Source organism: Vicia villosa, unplaced genomic scaffold (genome assembly GCF_029867415.1).
Source record: "Vicia villosa cultivar HV-30 ecotype Madison, WI unplaced genomic scaffold, Vvil1.0 ctg.001217F_1_1, whole genome shotgun sequence".
Taxonomy (NCBI): domain Eukaryota; kingdom Viridiplantae; phylum Streptophyta; class Magnoliopsida; order Fabales; family Fabaceae; genus Vicia; species Vicia villosa.
This window is the reverse complement of record NW_026705539.1, coordinates 428,833-442,044: the sequence shown is the minus strand read 5'-3', so window position 1 is coordinate 442,044 and position 13,212 is coordinate 428,833. Positions and strand designations below refer to the sequence as shown.

The 13,212-nt window shown below is 33.2% G+C and overlaps 4 protein-coding genes across 5 annotated transcripts; 3 read left to right on the top strand and 1 right to left on the bottom strand.

Moving 5' to 3' along the window:
- The first annotated feature begins 461 nt into the window (after nt 1-461).
- LOC131634055 (classical arabinogalactan protein 5-like) lies at nt 462-1,192 on the top strand. The gene has a single exon (XM_058904735.1). It carries the CDS (start codon nt 650-652, stop codon nt 1,025-1,027), a length of 378 nt encoding a protein of 125 aa, XP_058760718.1. The 5' UTR covers nt 462-649; the 3' UTR covers nt 1,028-1,192.
- Nucleotides 1,193-1,244: 52 nt separating this feature from the next.
- Nucleotides 1,245-2,603, bottom strand: LOC131634054 (uncharacterized). Of its 2 annotated transcripts, XM_058904733.1 has the most exons (5): nt 2,253-2,595; nt 2,112-2,174; nt 1,882-1,964; nt 1,576-1,778; nt 1,245-1,443 (listed from the first exon to the last, which is right to left on the bottom strand). In XM_058904733.1, exons 1-5 carry the CDS (start codon nt 2,456-2,458, stop codon nt 1,348-1,350), a joined length of 651 nt encoding a protein of 216 aa, XP_058760716.1. In that variant the 5' UTR covers nt 2,459-2,595; the 3' UTR covers nt 1,245-1,347. The 2 variants fall into 2 exon arrangements, with proteins under 2 accessions (XP_058760716.1, XP_058760717.1); XM_058904734.1 differs by lacking the exon at nt 2,112-2,174 and having other exon boundaries at nt 2,253-2,603.
- A 3,015-nt stretch (nt 2,604-5,618) lies between these two features.
- Nucleotides 5,619-6,982, top strand: LOC131634078 (E3 ubiquitin-protein ligase RING1-like). The gene has a single exon (XM_058904756.1). It carries the CDS (start codon nt 5,767-5,769, stop codon nt 6,811-6,813), a length of 1,047 nt encoding a protein of 348 aa, XP_058760739.1. The 5' UTR covers nt 5,619-5,766; the 3' UTR covers nt 6,814-6,982.
- A 142-nt stretch (nt 6,983-7,124) lies between these two features.
- LOC131634077 (2-oxoglutarate-dependent dioxygenase 19-like) lies at nt 7,125-8,822 on the top strand. The gene is made up of 3 exons (XM_058904755.1): nt 7,125-7,790; nt 7,869-8,196; nt 8,288-8,822. Exons 1-3 carry the CDS (start codon nt 7,267-7,269, stop codon nt 8,531-8,533), a joined length of 1,098 nt encoding a protein of 365 aa, XP_058760738.1. The 5' UTR covers nt 7,125-7,266; the 3' UTR covers nt 8,534-8,822.
- Nucleotides 8,823-13,212: the final 4,390 nt, after the last annotated feature.

The window sequence follows — 13,212 nt, the reverse complement described above, 5'->3', positions numbered from 1 at the left end:
TATATATATATATATATATTCAAAATATAAATGATTTTAAAAACTTAATTTTTAAGTAATATTTGAAATTCTCTTAATATAATTTTCGACAACATATAATTTATAAGTTTAAAAAATATACATTAACAATATAAAACAATTTTACTCTATTATTCAATAAAAAAACGTATATATTATTTTATACGGTCGGTACTTCTCTTATTTTTTTATAATTTATAAATCTCTTTACTTTAAAAATTATTCAAATTCAAATTACTCGTTTGTCTAATAAAATTTATATACCAGAAAAATTAAATTTTGAATCTCTCTAAAAATTACATTATGAAATTAGTGCTTGACGCGTTTCTAGGATGAGTCGTTATAACCGTTTGATCTTCTTAGTAGAATGTTTAGGGTTGGATTGTATCCCATAATTCAGTGACTAAGTTATGACTACTTAATAGTAATCACTATTTTCAACCCTAGTTGCGGACCCTTGAAAGCGGAAACGACTCACCCTAGAAACGCGTCTTCAAGCCGTTACACTTGTAATATAAATACCCATCAAACCCTAATACTTCCTTCACCCACCACAGTCACAGTCGTTCAATTGTCTTCGCCTCTACAATATCTCAAATCGTTTCCTTCGTCTTTCTTCACCTCTTAATCTATGGCTTCCTACACCGCTGTGTTGATTCTTATGGCTACATTGTTGGTTGCTTCCACTGTCGCTCAAGCTCCAGCCTCATCTCCGACCAGATCGCCGGTTGCATCTCCACCTAAGTCTTCTCAGTCTCCGTCTCCAGCTGTGTCTCCAGCGGTTTCTCCTTCTGTGCCTGTGAACAATGCTCCTTCCCCTTCTCCTTCCGTCGTCAACTCTCCACCATCTCCTCCTCTTTCTCCCGCCGCCACTCCTGCTGTCACTCCATCAGCGATCTCTTCACCATCTGAAGCACCATCGCCTTCCCAGAACAGTGCCGCTTTGAACAGATTCACCGTCGCCGGATCTGCCGCTGTCGTGCTTTTCGCTGCTGCTTTGATGATGTAGAGATTTAATTTTACCTTTTAATTTAATTTATTTAGTTTTTAACTATGGATCGTGAACCTTACCTACATTTTGCTCTGTTTGGATCGATTTGTTCGATGATTCCTTTATTCTCTTATTGTGTAATTTAATTATTATTTTAATGAGTGATATATTATTTTCTCTTCAGTTGTTATTTTCTTGCAATTTATTTTATTTTATTTGCATCGTAGATAATTGCTTTGAAATGTATTCAACACTTTCATACCATTGTGAAATTCGTTACATATCAATTGAATTAAATTAATTCTGTACATATAATATATTATATAATTTAACAGGAATCAGTTCTTTCCAGTATCTTTTTTCTTTACGATCTTGTCAATTACTCGTTCCACAAATGATTCTAAATCTTCAATGTCATCAGCAACTTCTTCAATCTGTGTTTTTATATAATCCAAAAATTAAGCACAATCACTTTTTTAATCAAATATAAGCAAAAATTAATAATGTTAATCACTTTAAGAACGAGTTTTTCTACCCATTTTAATGTTCATAGGAATGAAAGCTACCTTGTGTATGAACTGTTCTGTTATCTGTGCATCATGGGCAACTTGTTTTGATACATTTTCAACAACCAATGCTGCTTTCTTTAACTTTGCATCCTCTGGAAGCTTTTCTGCTATGTTTTCACTTACCTTCTCTGCTTCTTCAGCCACTTTTTCTATTACTTCTGCAACTTTTTCAGCCTCTTCAATCACAAACTCTGCCTCTTCTGAATTTTCAAATTTTTATAACAAATGCGTAATTCTCATCTAGTCTTTTTTTTATTTTTAAATTAAGATATTAATCCAGTCTTGTAAAATATTTGACTATACCTTCTATTCTTTGTAGTTTTGCCCAATTTTGTCTCCAGAAAGGTAGCATGAAAGAAAGTAAAGAACACAAAACCCATTTAACCCTGCAATTGTTTATCATATTTTATGACAAGAATGCAATTGTTTATCATATTTTATGACAAGAAACAAATTTGTGAAACGTTGCTATGTTTTATCAGAACAATTTTGTTTGTCTTACATAAATGTATATAGATACATGTTTTACATACCATGAAGTAAAGGCGAAAATTTTAGAATCCGGAGCTTCAGGTTGAGCCTCATCATTCTTTAATCTGATCAATTACAAGTTGAAAACACATTTCAGCATTTAAATTCAACCGTTTGATTTGAAGATGATATTTAAATCTAACCTATTTGCGTGAGTGCTTGTGTTTCTTTTGGTGCTGAAGAATTGTATACCAGGTTGCATCCAATAACTATTTCCAACCTTAGATACTGTCACAATTGGAGTGTTTCTTTTGAATCCACCACCATGGCTTAGTTGGAATCTGCTAGCGCGAATCACATCAACAACACCTCTGAATTTCAGAGTCATCCATGAGCTTTTTGTTGACATATTTTGTAAAGTTTCAAGCTTTCAATTTCTGGAATTAGAAAAATATGATATGAACTTGTCAAAGGTATTTTCCTAGTTTATTTATATTGATTATTCAATTTTACTTTGTGAGTTACGTGTGGGATTTGGTTACACTTCCAAAGAAATTGCTGAATAATAAAGCATGGAAAGTTAACACGAAGTGTGGAAAATAAAATGAAGTTAATGTTTTGGATATGAATTTGGTTACTCCAAGCAAAGGAAAACGTACGCTAACTAAGATATATCATGTGTGTTGGATATGATGTTCCTTGAAGGCAATGTTTGTGAAATTTCCTTATCCTTTTTGATCTATTATGTTGCTTGTAGAAATTATACATTTTCTTATGTCATCTTGATTTGTTCCTTTCTAGAATACTATGTAACAGAAACATCATAAGTGGGTTGAACACATGTTTTGAACTGGGAAAGAATGCAAGCATTGATTCGTGAAAGGGAAGTATATTGAATGTGAGTCTTGGAAGCAAGTTTATGGTATGTTTGGATTGGTGGTATATGATGGAATGGAGTGGTAATTAACGTGGTTCTATTGTTTGGTTTTGCAAATAATCAATGGAATGGAATAAAACATGATGGAATAAATTCCATCCTATTCCATCCAATTCTCTATTTTTTGTTCCATCCAATTTGGGGTGTATGGGATGAAATGAAAGATTTTAAAAAAATTAATCAAACAATGGAATGTGATCTATATTCCATTCCGTTCCGCTTCACTCCGCTCCGTCATATTCCGCTCCACTCCGCTCCGTCATATTCGGCTCCACTCCGCTCCGTCATATTCGGCTCCAAACATAGCCTAAGAGATGAAACATGAACTTTTTGAGATTGCTTGTTTAAATTATGATATATATTTCACTTTTTAAAATTAGAAATGATGAAAACTTTATTTTTAATATGTATATATTTATGTATATTAAAAAATTGTGTTGCTAAGTCCATAAATAACAGCTAATTCTTTTTCTCTTAAAAATTGTAAAGAAAAAGAAATTAATAATAATTTTTTTTAAAATTTACGTGGACTAGTAATAGTGGCATAACTCTTTCAATGTCTTTTACAATTTTGATTTTCAGTTGTGTCTTAAGGTACATGTTGATTGATGTTGATTGGGTAAACAAAGTTCTTTGTCACCATTTGCTGTGGTACGTTTTAAATTATGTGACATGCACGTCGCAAGTAACTCATTAGATATACAATTATTTTTATATAAAAAAAAGTATCTAATTGACTTTTTGAGCTACTTTATTACTCTCTCTGTCTTAAAATAAGTGTCACATTTACTTTTTAGATTCATTGAATATTTAATGTATCTGGTCTCTATACAGACTAGATACATTTAATATTCAATGAACCTAAAAAGTAAATGTGACATTTATTTTGGGACGGAGGGAGTATCATTTTTGACATTTTCAGATGGTTTCTTTAGTGTCATTGTCTATTTAACGATAGTGGGCTGGAGTAATATAAGCCCAAATCCTCCTACACCAGCTGCATTGAAAATGATATCTATGCCAAAAGTCAATATTTCAACGCGTAGATTAATATTTTTGGTGTTCAAAATTTAAGCTATTTTTTTAAAAACCTAACCCCTAATTTATAAAGGAAAGTTTAAGAATAAAATAAAAAATTATAAATTTAAGTTTAAAGCTTCATTTATAAAAAATAAAAATATATTGCAAAAATTTACTCTATGACAACTAGTATTTAGAATAGATAACATTCAAAATAGTTAAATAAGACAACACACCTCAAAGGATTTTCTTTCACCGAAAATTCAGTTTGAGATTTGAATAATTTAGAATTTTCGTTTGAAACCACTATCAAGACTTAAACTTAATTTTGTCTATAATTTGCATCTTTGATGATTTCTTTTGATTGAAAAATCAAACTATTTATTTCTTTCGAAATACTCGATGTACATCACAACCATATATATATATATATATATATATATATATATATATATATATATATATATATATATATATATATATATATATATATATATATATATATATATATATATATCAACTCTAATATTCTTGCTCCCTCCAACAATATTATAAAATGTATGAAATGAGTTAAGACAACATTAGGTAAGCCATAGAAATTCCTAAACAATGAAGGATCTCATCCCACACCTTCATGAAAAACTTGCAATCCATAAAAAGGAGACAATTCTCCACTTTTCTACATCCACGGTTTGATTTTGGTTTGGTTGACTACATTTTGTTAAAACAAGTTTTTCAGCGGGATGTTGGACAATTGTCTTGATATGCTTATACGACATCGTGGCGTGCTGTAGTTTTATTTTCACGGAAGATTTGTTTCAAATTGTCAAAAGATTTGTTTTGATCCAAGATGCGTAAATGAAGATTTGATTCTGTAAAGATTTGTTTCAATTATGAGATATCTGAAGATTTGTTTCTAAAGATTGAATGTCAAAACATTTAAGGAGACATTATATTATTTTCCTGATTTTGTGCATAAGATTGTGCTGTAGATGTCGAAACATTTAAAGGAATATCAGATTCTGTTCCAGAATATTCTGCTGAATATTTTATTTGATTTGCTGATTGATTAGCCCAAATTGAACATCAAGCCCAAGCATTTTTATGGTTATAAAAAGGAAGTCTCTAAACCTAAGAAGAACACGAGCCACATATGTAAAAGTGTCAATTATTAGGGCTTCGTCTGTTCATTGTTTATTGTGAACCACTCTTGTATCATTTGTTGCTAGGGTGGTACTGTTAGTTGAGTTGTAATTGTGAATCACTCATGAGCTCTTAAGTAAGAGTGAATTCTGTTTATTGGAGTGTGTCCTCTCTTTGATCGTCATTGTTGTTTATCACATGTTGTGTGATTGAAGGGAAGTGAGAGGAGTCTCATATCTAGGAGTGTCTTAGAAATAGCACGGATAATGATTAGGTACGAAGTTTGTAAAATCAGAGTTTGTTTAGAACTTCAAACTAATACTATTATAGTAGATTGATGAATATGATACTTATAAAATTATTTTCCACTATATCCGCATCAAACTACTTTTCAACTATTAGGTATAGACATTATCTTATTTGTTTTTCATTTAATTAATAATCTTAGAAGATTAAGATTTAAGCCAACTCCAAAAGAAAAGAAAAATCATAACTCCCCCAAAGTCAAATTTTCAACCTAACAAAAACCAAGTTTTGATCCAATCCAATACCTACCTCCTTCCTCTTCACCTATCATGCTATTTTGACTATTCTTCTCTCTCCCTTAACCCAAAACCATGGGACTTCATCACAGAAAACTGCTATTATCCTCTGACTGTGAACAATTCTGTCATGATGCAGAGTTATGTTCTACAAACTGTGATGATTGTCTCGCCAACTGCAATAGCTACCACCCTCCACCACCACCATCTTTGGATCACACCAAACACAAAACCGCCACTTACTTGATCATAAGTTTTTCTATGGTAGCATTTGTTTTCATTGTTTTATGCTGCTATGCTATCTATGTCAAGTTTTTCTCCCGCAGGAACAGTTCAAGAAGGAGAACCTTGTTAACAAGGCAACAAACGGAACATGGTTTTGCTGTTGATGAACAACATGATGATGGTTCTGTTGTTGACCACCCCATATGGTATATTCGAACTCCTGGTCTTCAACAAGCAGTTATTAATGCAATCACTGTTGTTAAATTTAAGAAAGGTGAAGGCTTGATTGATGGGTCGGATTGTTCTGTTTGTTTGAGTGAGTTTGAAGAAGATGAGAATCTTAGACTTTTGCCTAAGTGTAACCATGCTTTTCATTTACCTTGTATTGATACTTGGCTTGGATCACACACTAGTTGTCCTATGTGTAGAGCTCCTATTGTTGTTGATCCTCTAAGGATTCCATCTATGGAGCCTAATGTTTTTGTCGAAAGTTCTCGGATAGAAGATTCGGAAAATAACGGTGAACCTGGAATTGGAATTGAAGATAGAGTTGTTGATGATCAATTGAGAAATGGTGAAGAAGAGGAAGAAGAAGATGAAGAGGTTGAGGAAAATGAGAGTTCAGCTTTAGAGATGGTAAATGTGCAGCCAAGAAGATCAGTTTCTTTTGATTCTTCTTCTGCTGCTAAGATCAATCTTGCTCTTTCCAATAAGCAAGAGGTAGGTGAAGTCAATGAACAAATTGTTTCAAAGAGGGTTGGTGGAAATGGCAATATGGGAAATATGCATAGTGCTCCTAGCTCAATGGATAGGTCAAGATCCTTCAATGGAAAACATCTACTATCTTTGTATAGCAGCAATCAGAAGAAGTCAAATGTTCCACCTAGAAGCTTTTGATTGTGTTCTTGTTCTTGCATACTACAATGTTTTTTTTTTTCTTTCTAACTCAACAAGATTATGAGAGTTTGAGAATTTTATGTATGAATTAAATAAATCAATGTTATCATAAACAAAAAGTAGTGTAATGTGATCATGAGCAATAAATATGAACGCGTGAGTTATGATTGGATTTGGATTTGCAGGCACAATCCGTGTAACTCGCATAATTGCATGCAGTTAGTTACATCTGAACTATGTGGTTAAAAGACTTAAAAGTCGGTATTTTAGATCTTTAATAAAAAAATCTGCGTTGTACAAAATCCAAATCCTTAATAGTTAGCTAGATTGATATACGCGTTTTAGATAAACCTTAACCGAGTAAGGAAGAGAACACAAAAAAGGATACATCTTTTGTTGCTTAGTTATATAATAGTTTCTTGTCACTTATCTTTTCTTTATCTGTTACTCTAAATGGCTTCATCAGTTCCTCCTGAAGTTAGCAAAAAATCCAAAAATAGAAAAACTAGTTTCAAAAGTGTGAAAGCATTATCAGAATCACCAGATTTCAACTCTATTCCATCCTCATACAAATTCACCACCAGCCCACATGACAGAAAAGAAATAGTAGCAGAACCAGATGACAATGATCCAATTCCAGTTATTGATTATTCCCTCCTGGCCACCGGTACACCTGATCAACGAACCAAAACTATTCATAACATAGGCAAGGCTTGTGAAGAGTGGGGGTTCTTCATGCTAATTAATCACTTTGTTTCGAAGAGCCTCGTGGAGAAAATGGTTGATCAAGTTTTTGCTTTCTTTAATCTTAGAGAGGAAGAGAAACAAGAGTATGCAGGTAAGAAGGATGTACTCGATCCAATAAGGTATGGAACCAGCTTCAATGCTTCAGAGGATAGAGTCTTGTTCTGGAGAGATTTCGTTAAAATCATCGTTCACCCCGAATTTCACTCACCGGTCAAGCCTTCCGGATTCAGGTTTTTGCTTATTCTCTCTATCACTTTTATTAGGACATGGTATTTTGTTTTCTAAGTTAATCTCTTTTGTCGTCGAAGGGAAACATCTGAAGAATATAGTAGAAGAATATGGAAATTAGGAAAGGAACTACTGAAAGGAATATCAGAAAGCTTAGGATTGGAACTCAACTATATAAACAGAAAAATGAATCTAGATTCTGGTTTACAAATGTTGGCAGCAAACTTTTATCCTCCTTGTCCTCAACCGGAACTTGCAATGGGAATGCCCCCGCATTCTGATCACGGCCTCTTGAACCTACTTATACAGAACGGAGTTAGTGGCCTTCAAGTTCTTCACAAAGGCAAGTGGATCAATGTCAGCTCCACTTCAAATTGTTTCTTGGTCCTTGTGTCTGATCATCTTGAGGTACAATACCTGACAGTGCCGTGTCTAATGTCTGTATCTGTATCTGTTAGAATTTTTTATTATCTTATTTGCCGTTTTGGTTTTGCAATAGATTATGAGCAATGGCAAGTACAAAAGTGTAGTACATAGAGCAGCTGTGAGCAAAGGAGCTACTAGAATGTCGCTGGCAACGGTTATTGCACCATCGTTGGAGACTGTGGTTGAACCAGCTTCAGAGCTACTAGACAATGCGAGAAATCCAGCAGCATATGTTGGGATGAAACACATAGATTACATGGAACTTCAACGAAGCAACCAGCTTTATGGGAAGTCTGTGCTTAACAAAGTGAAAATCTGATTCTGAATCATCTCAAGTGTTGCTATAAGTAGTAGGCCAAACAATAGATAACATGTATAAATAAGTTTCACACTATGATTTTCTTCATATGCTTTGCACGGTTCTAAACTAGTATGTTTACATCATAGTTGTTTACTGTCAAGGTTTGAATCCTTAGATGGCTTAAGGATAAAAGTATTTTCGTTTCTTTCATTTGAGAATCAAGATGATATCATGATCTTTTGCTGCAGAGGTACAAATGTTAGCAGCAAATCTTTATTTGAGAATAAAGATGATATCGTTTCTTTCATTTGAGAATCAAAATGATATCCTTAAGGTGGTATCAACTTCTGGAACCATTCTTCCTCAAGTGATTTCAACTTTAAAGATCCCTTTCTTTTTCATGAGCAAGCTCTACAGAACATCAGTTGGGGAGACATAATGTGGAGTCATGTTATTGCTTCTTCTAAGTCTTTGCTATCTTGGAGGATCATGCACAACAAGCTCTCCATTGATGATTTATCAAGTGAATGAGAGTTTAAGTATCAAAATATATCTTCACACATTCTTGAGTAATCCCTAAATTCTCAATCATGCCTCACAACAATATGTCTTTATTGACCCCTTCAACAAGGGAAATATATTCCACTTTACTATAGATAACGTGACTATCAATTGTTAGTTTTCCTTCTAACTTATAGCTTTTTCCAAACAACATAAACAAAAAATTTGATAAAGATTTTCTAGTGTTTACATTACTTACATAGTTTGCATCCACAAAACCTTCCAAAATGTTTTTCAATTGATCAACCTTTGTATAAGAAAGTTGTTTTAATATTCATAAGATCATATTGATTCACAGTTTCCATAATTACCCTTATAAAGCAATGTTTTACCACCTGTAAAAAAATCTCATAATAATCAATCAAGCCACTTCAGTAACTCCCGTTGCTACAATTCTTGTCTTAAATCTTGGATCTCCAACCCCTAACACCTTCCTTTTTATAAAGATCCACTTGTATCCAACCACCATTTACTTCTTAGGTAGTCTCACAAGCTCATAATTATGGCTCTTCATCAGAGAATGCATTTCATCATTCACTCCCTCCAACCATGTTTGCCTATTTTTGCTTTCGAGTACTTCCTTGGATGTATTTAATTATGAGTCTTGTAACCCTATAACTACATTCAAAGCATAAAAATAAGATTAGCATGACCGTACTATGAGGTGGTACAATCTCCCTCCTAACTTTATCACCAGCCAACTAATAATAAGGAGACATTGTTAGTTGTCACTCTCAAGTACTAAAAGCAAGACCCTTAACTGCATCTCATGTGTAGTCTTAATAGTAGGTACCCCCACCTCAAACAGAGTCTTCTTCACCATAGTTTCTTTGTCCTTCACTTAAAAGTGCTTGCATTTCATCATCATACGAGTCTGATCAAAAGTATCATCCATGTTTATGATAAATTTTGATCCTCCAAGATCCATCTTCTACATCTTGTGATTCTTCACACCTTCAGGATAATCTATGAAGACACAATTCACTCGCACAAATATCACGCTTGTCTTGCTTGGTATGCACAAACGTCAAATCTACTTTTTCTTGTTTGGTATGCTTAAACGTCAAATATACTTTTACAATTAAATAAGTCTTATCATTTTCCACTTTAAATCTCCGTAGATGTCTTGAAATCTATTTCTGTTATACAAATATATTTATTAGATAAGCTCCTATAGAAACAGATTAACTAGTGAAATTATTTGGTAACCCAACTTTCAACAACATTCACAATACCTTCTCGAAATGGTCTTATTCATGAGTTCAGTTAAGCCACTTTGTTGACGCATTGTTTCCCACAAAAGAGATTAACATGTTCTGGAAAAAACTCTTGGCAATTGTCAGCTCTTAACCCATTCAGTGGGGTGACACTTTTATTTTTCAAAATATACACCCCTAACTTTCCTTAAAAAATCGTCAATATTAGTGAGGAAATAAAAGCCACATCCATGAGGTGCCATACTTTCTAGAACCCATAGATCCGAGTTAATATACTTCAACAGTTTACTACAATTATGCACGCCACTCCGAAAGTTCATCCTGTATTGCTTGCCTAGTATGTGATGATTACCAAATTCTACTATATTATATTTCTCACTTCCTAGAAAACCTTGTTTAAATAGCTCAATCAAACCTCTTTCACCTACATACCCTAATGTCAAATTCCATATCTTGATTTCGTCATAAAAATATTGAGTATCTAATGATACATGACCAATAACAGTAGAACCATCTAAGATATACAACCCACACATTTTAGACAATTTATCTATGACCTATGAAGCATGCAAGATTTTCATTACACGACGTTAAATTCTAGTGTAATAGCTAAGATCATCAAATATGATTACATCTAACAAATTTCGCTTAAGCTCGGGAACATACATCACACTGCGTAGAAGCAACTCACAATCATCAAATATTTTAAGTTTAACCAATACTAGGGATTTACATGGGTTGGTTTAGGATGGTTTAAGCCAAAACAAGAACTTACTCCATATAGAATATACTAGTTTGAGTGAGGTAAAATAACCATCCACAACAAAATTGGATCGAACTGGGTAAAACCATAAATTTGTTAGTTGGATTTGGTTGGGTATTGAGTTATCCGAATTTCCCCCTCTTTTCTTATATATTTATAAATAATGTGTCATATTCTTTTTCAAAAAATTTCCCAATTATTTTTTCCTTAAAATCTAGTTTAGCCTATTACTGTCATTCTTTTAACATCCAATGTCTACACATACTATAAAATTTATAATAAAAATATGCAAAAGTCAAAGTTGTATTATGATAGTACCTAGAATTACATGAAATACTCAAAACTTATTAGCATTACACTACTATGAAAAACACATATGACAACGGTCGCAAAAAACATATAATAACAGTTAAACAACCGTTGTTAGGTAAGTTGTGATTGTAAGTGAATTATTTACAATCGCAGTCTATTGTCCGTGGTAGTAAACTGGATAGCACGCTACATACAACCACAATTATATTAAATAACCGCTATTGTATGTCTTTTAATAAAATTAAATAAAAAATCTAACTGTAGAACAACAACATCAAGAACAACAAGAACAATAACAACAAGAACAACCACAACAACATAAATAACAACAACAACAAGAAGAACAACAACAACAACAAAACTACAACAAGAACTACAATAATAACAAAAAAAGAACAACAAGAACAAACATTGCTAACTCGAATCCATATTTTCTTGTCTCATTCAAGTTGGAGAAGATATGATGAAGTTCTAAAATTTGTTAATGAAAGAAATGATGTTTTTGAGTTTTATTTATGAAAGAATTAATATTTTTGAGTTTGGATTAGTGGAGAAATAGAGTTTCGTAAATGAAAGATGAAGTTCATCGTTGTAAGTTCGTCTAAGTTTTATGTTTCACGCGGATCACTAATAGTAGTGTCTTTGTTGGGGAGTCCGGGAGAGCCAGGAACGCCAACAGGACCACTGCTCTAGGACCAGAAGAGGGAGACACCACTTCTCCACCCAAAACCTTAAGGTGATAGGTAAATGGGTCCCTCTCTCTTATAAATCTAATATTTCACCCATTCATAGGCAATGTGAGACTCTACTTACTCACACTTGCATCCAACATTCTCCCCTACTAGGGGTGTTCGCGGTGCGGTTTGGTTCGGTTTTGAGCATAAAAGTCATCCTAACCGCGAGATAAAAATACATGCGGTTCGGTTTGGTTCGGTTGATTTTTAAAAAGTCATCCAAACCAAACCAAACCAAACCAATGCGGTTAGGATCGGTTCGGTTGACTGCGGTTTACACTATAAAATAAAAATGTACTGAAATAAAAGGAAAAAGGAAAGTAATTCAATGTCAATATAATATATGATATTATACCATACAAAAGAAATTATATTACAAGAACAATAGAGAACTAAAAATACATTATAAATAAAATACATATATTAGACAGGAGAGAATTATATATATATATATATATATATATATATATATATATATATATATATATATATAATACAAAAACTAAGTGGATTATGCCAAAACTTAAGTTAATAAATTAATTATTAAAATTCAAAACGTTAGATGTGGCTGTGTTCAATTGAATTTGGAAAGATAATAAATTAATTATAAAAATTTAAAACTTAAGTTAAATATGCGGTTTGGTTCGGTTCCGTTCGGTTTCGTGAAATAAAAACCGCAAACCAAACCAAACCGTGCGGTTCAGTCCAAAAACCATCCAAAATCATCCAAACCAAACGCGGTGACCCCTACAAGTGTGAGTCCCCCACATCCTATAATTAGATCCAACACCAGATCTAACTCCCTCTCCACCACCAAGTTGAACCATGGCTCTGATACCAATGATGGGGAGTTCGAGAGAGTTAGGAGCACCAATGCTCCAAGACCACGAGAGAGGGAGATGCCACATCTCAACCCAAAATAAATATTTAACTACATATCACAACACTCTGATACAAGAGCATAAGAGAACAAAGAAAGTCAAATACAAGCTTAAAGTGCTTTTGACTGGTGCATCTTGGAACGAAGAACATGAATCCTATATATAGCCTTGGAATCCTTCTTCATTTACAAAACTAAGCAATGTGGGACTTCTTCAACATGTACATTTT

What these genes read in the sequence shown, in the direction of transcription:
- LOC131634055 (XM_058904735.1), top strand. Translation starts at nt 650, where the DNA reads ATGGCTTCCTACACCGCTGTGTTGATTCTTATGGCTACATTGTTGGTT.
- LOC131634054 (XM_058904733.1), bottom strand. Translation starts at nt 2,458, where the DNA reads ATGTCAACAAAAAGCTCATGGATGACTCTGAAATTCAGAGGTGTTGTT. An exon ending in ACAAGCACTCACGCAAATAG is followed by an intron (nt 2,175 to 2,252) that starts GTTAGATTTAAA and finishes GTAATTGATCAG; the next exon opens with ATTAAAGAATGATGAGGCTC. An exon ending in ATTTTCGCCTTTACTTCATG is followed by an intron (nt 1,965 to 2,111) that starts GTATGTAAAACA and finishes AAACAATTGCAG; the next exon opens with GGTTAAATGGGTTTTGTGTT.
- LOC131634078 (XM_058904756.1), top strand. Translation starts at nt 5,767, where the DNA reads ATGGGACTTCATCACAGAAAACTGCTATTATCCTCTGACTGTGAACAA.
- LOC131634077 (XM_058904755.1), top strand. Translation starts at nt 7,267, where the DNA reads ATGGCTTCATCAGTTCCTCCTGAAGTTAGCAAAAAATCCAAAAATAGA. An exon ending in GTCAAGCCTTCCGGATTCAG is followed by an intron (nt 7,791 to 7,868) that starts GTTTTTGCTTAT and finishes TTGTCGTCGAAG; the next exon opens with GGAAACATCTGAAGAATATA. An exon ending in TTGTGTCTGATCATCTTGAG is followed by an intron (nt 8,197 to 8,287) that starts GTACAATACCTG and finishes GTTTTGCAATAG; the next exon opens with ATTATGAGCAATGGCAAGTA.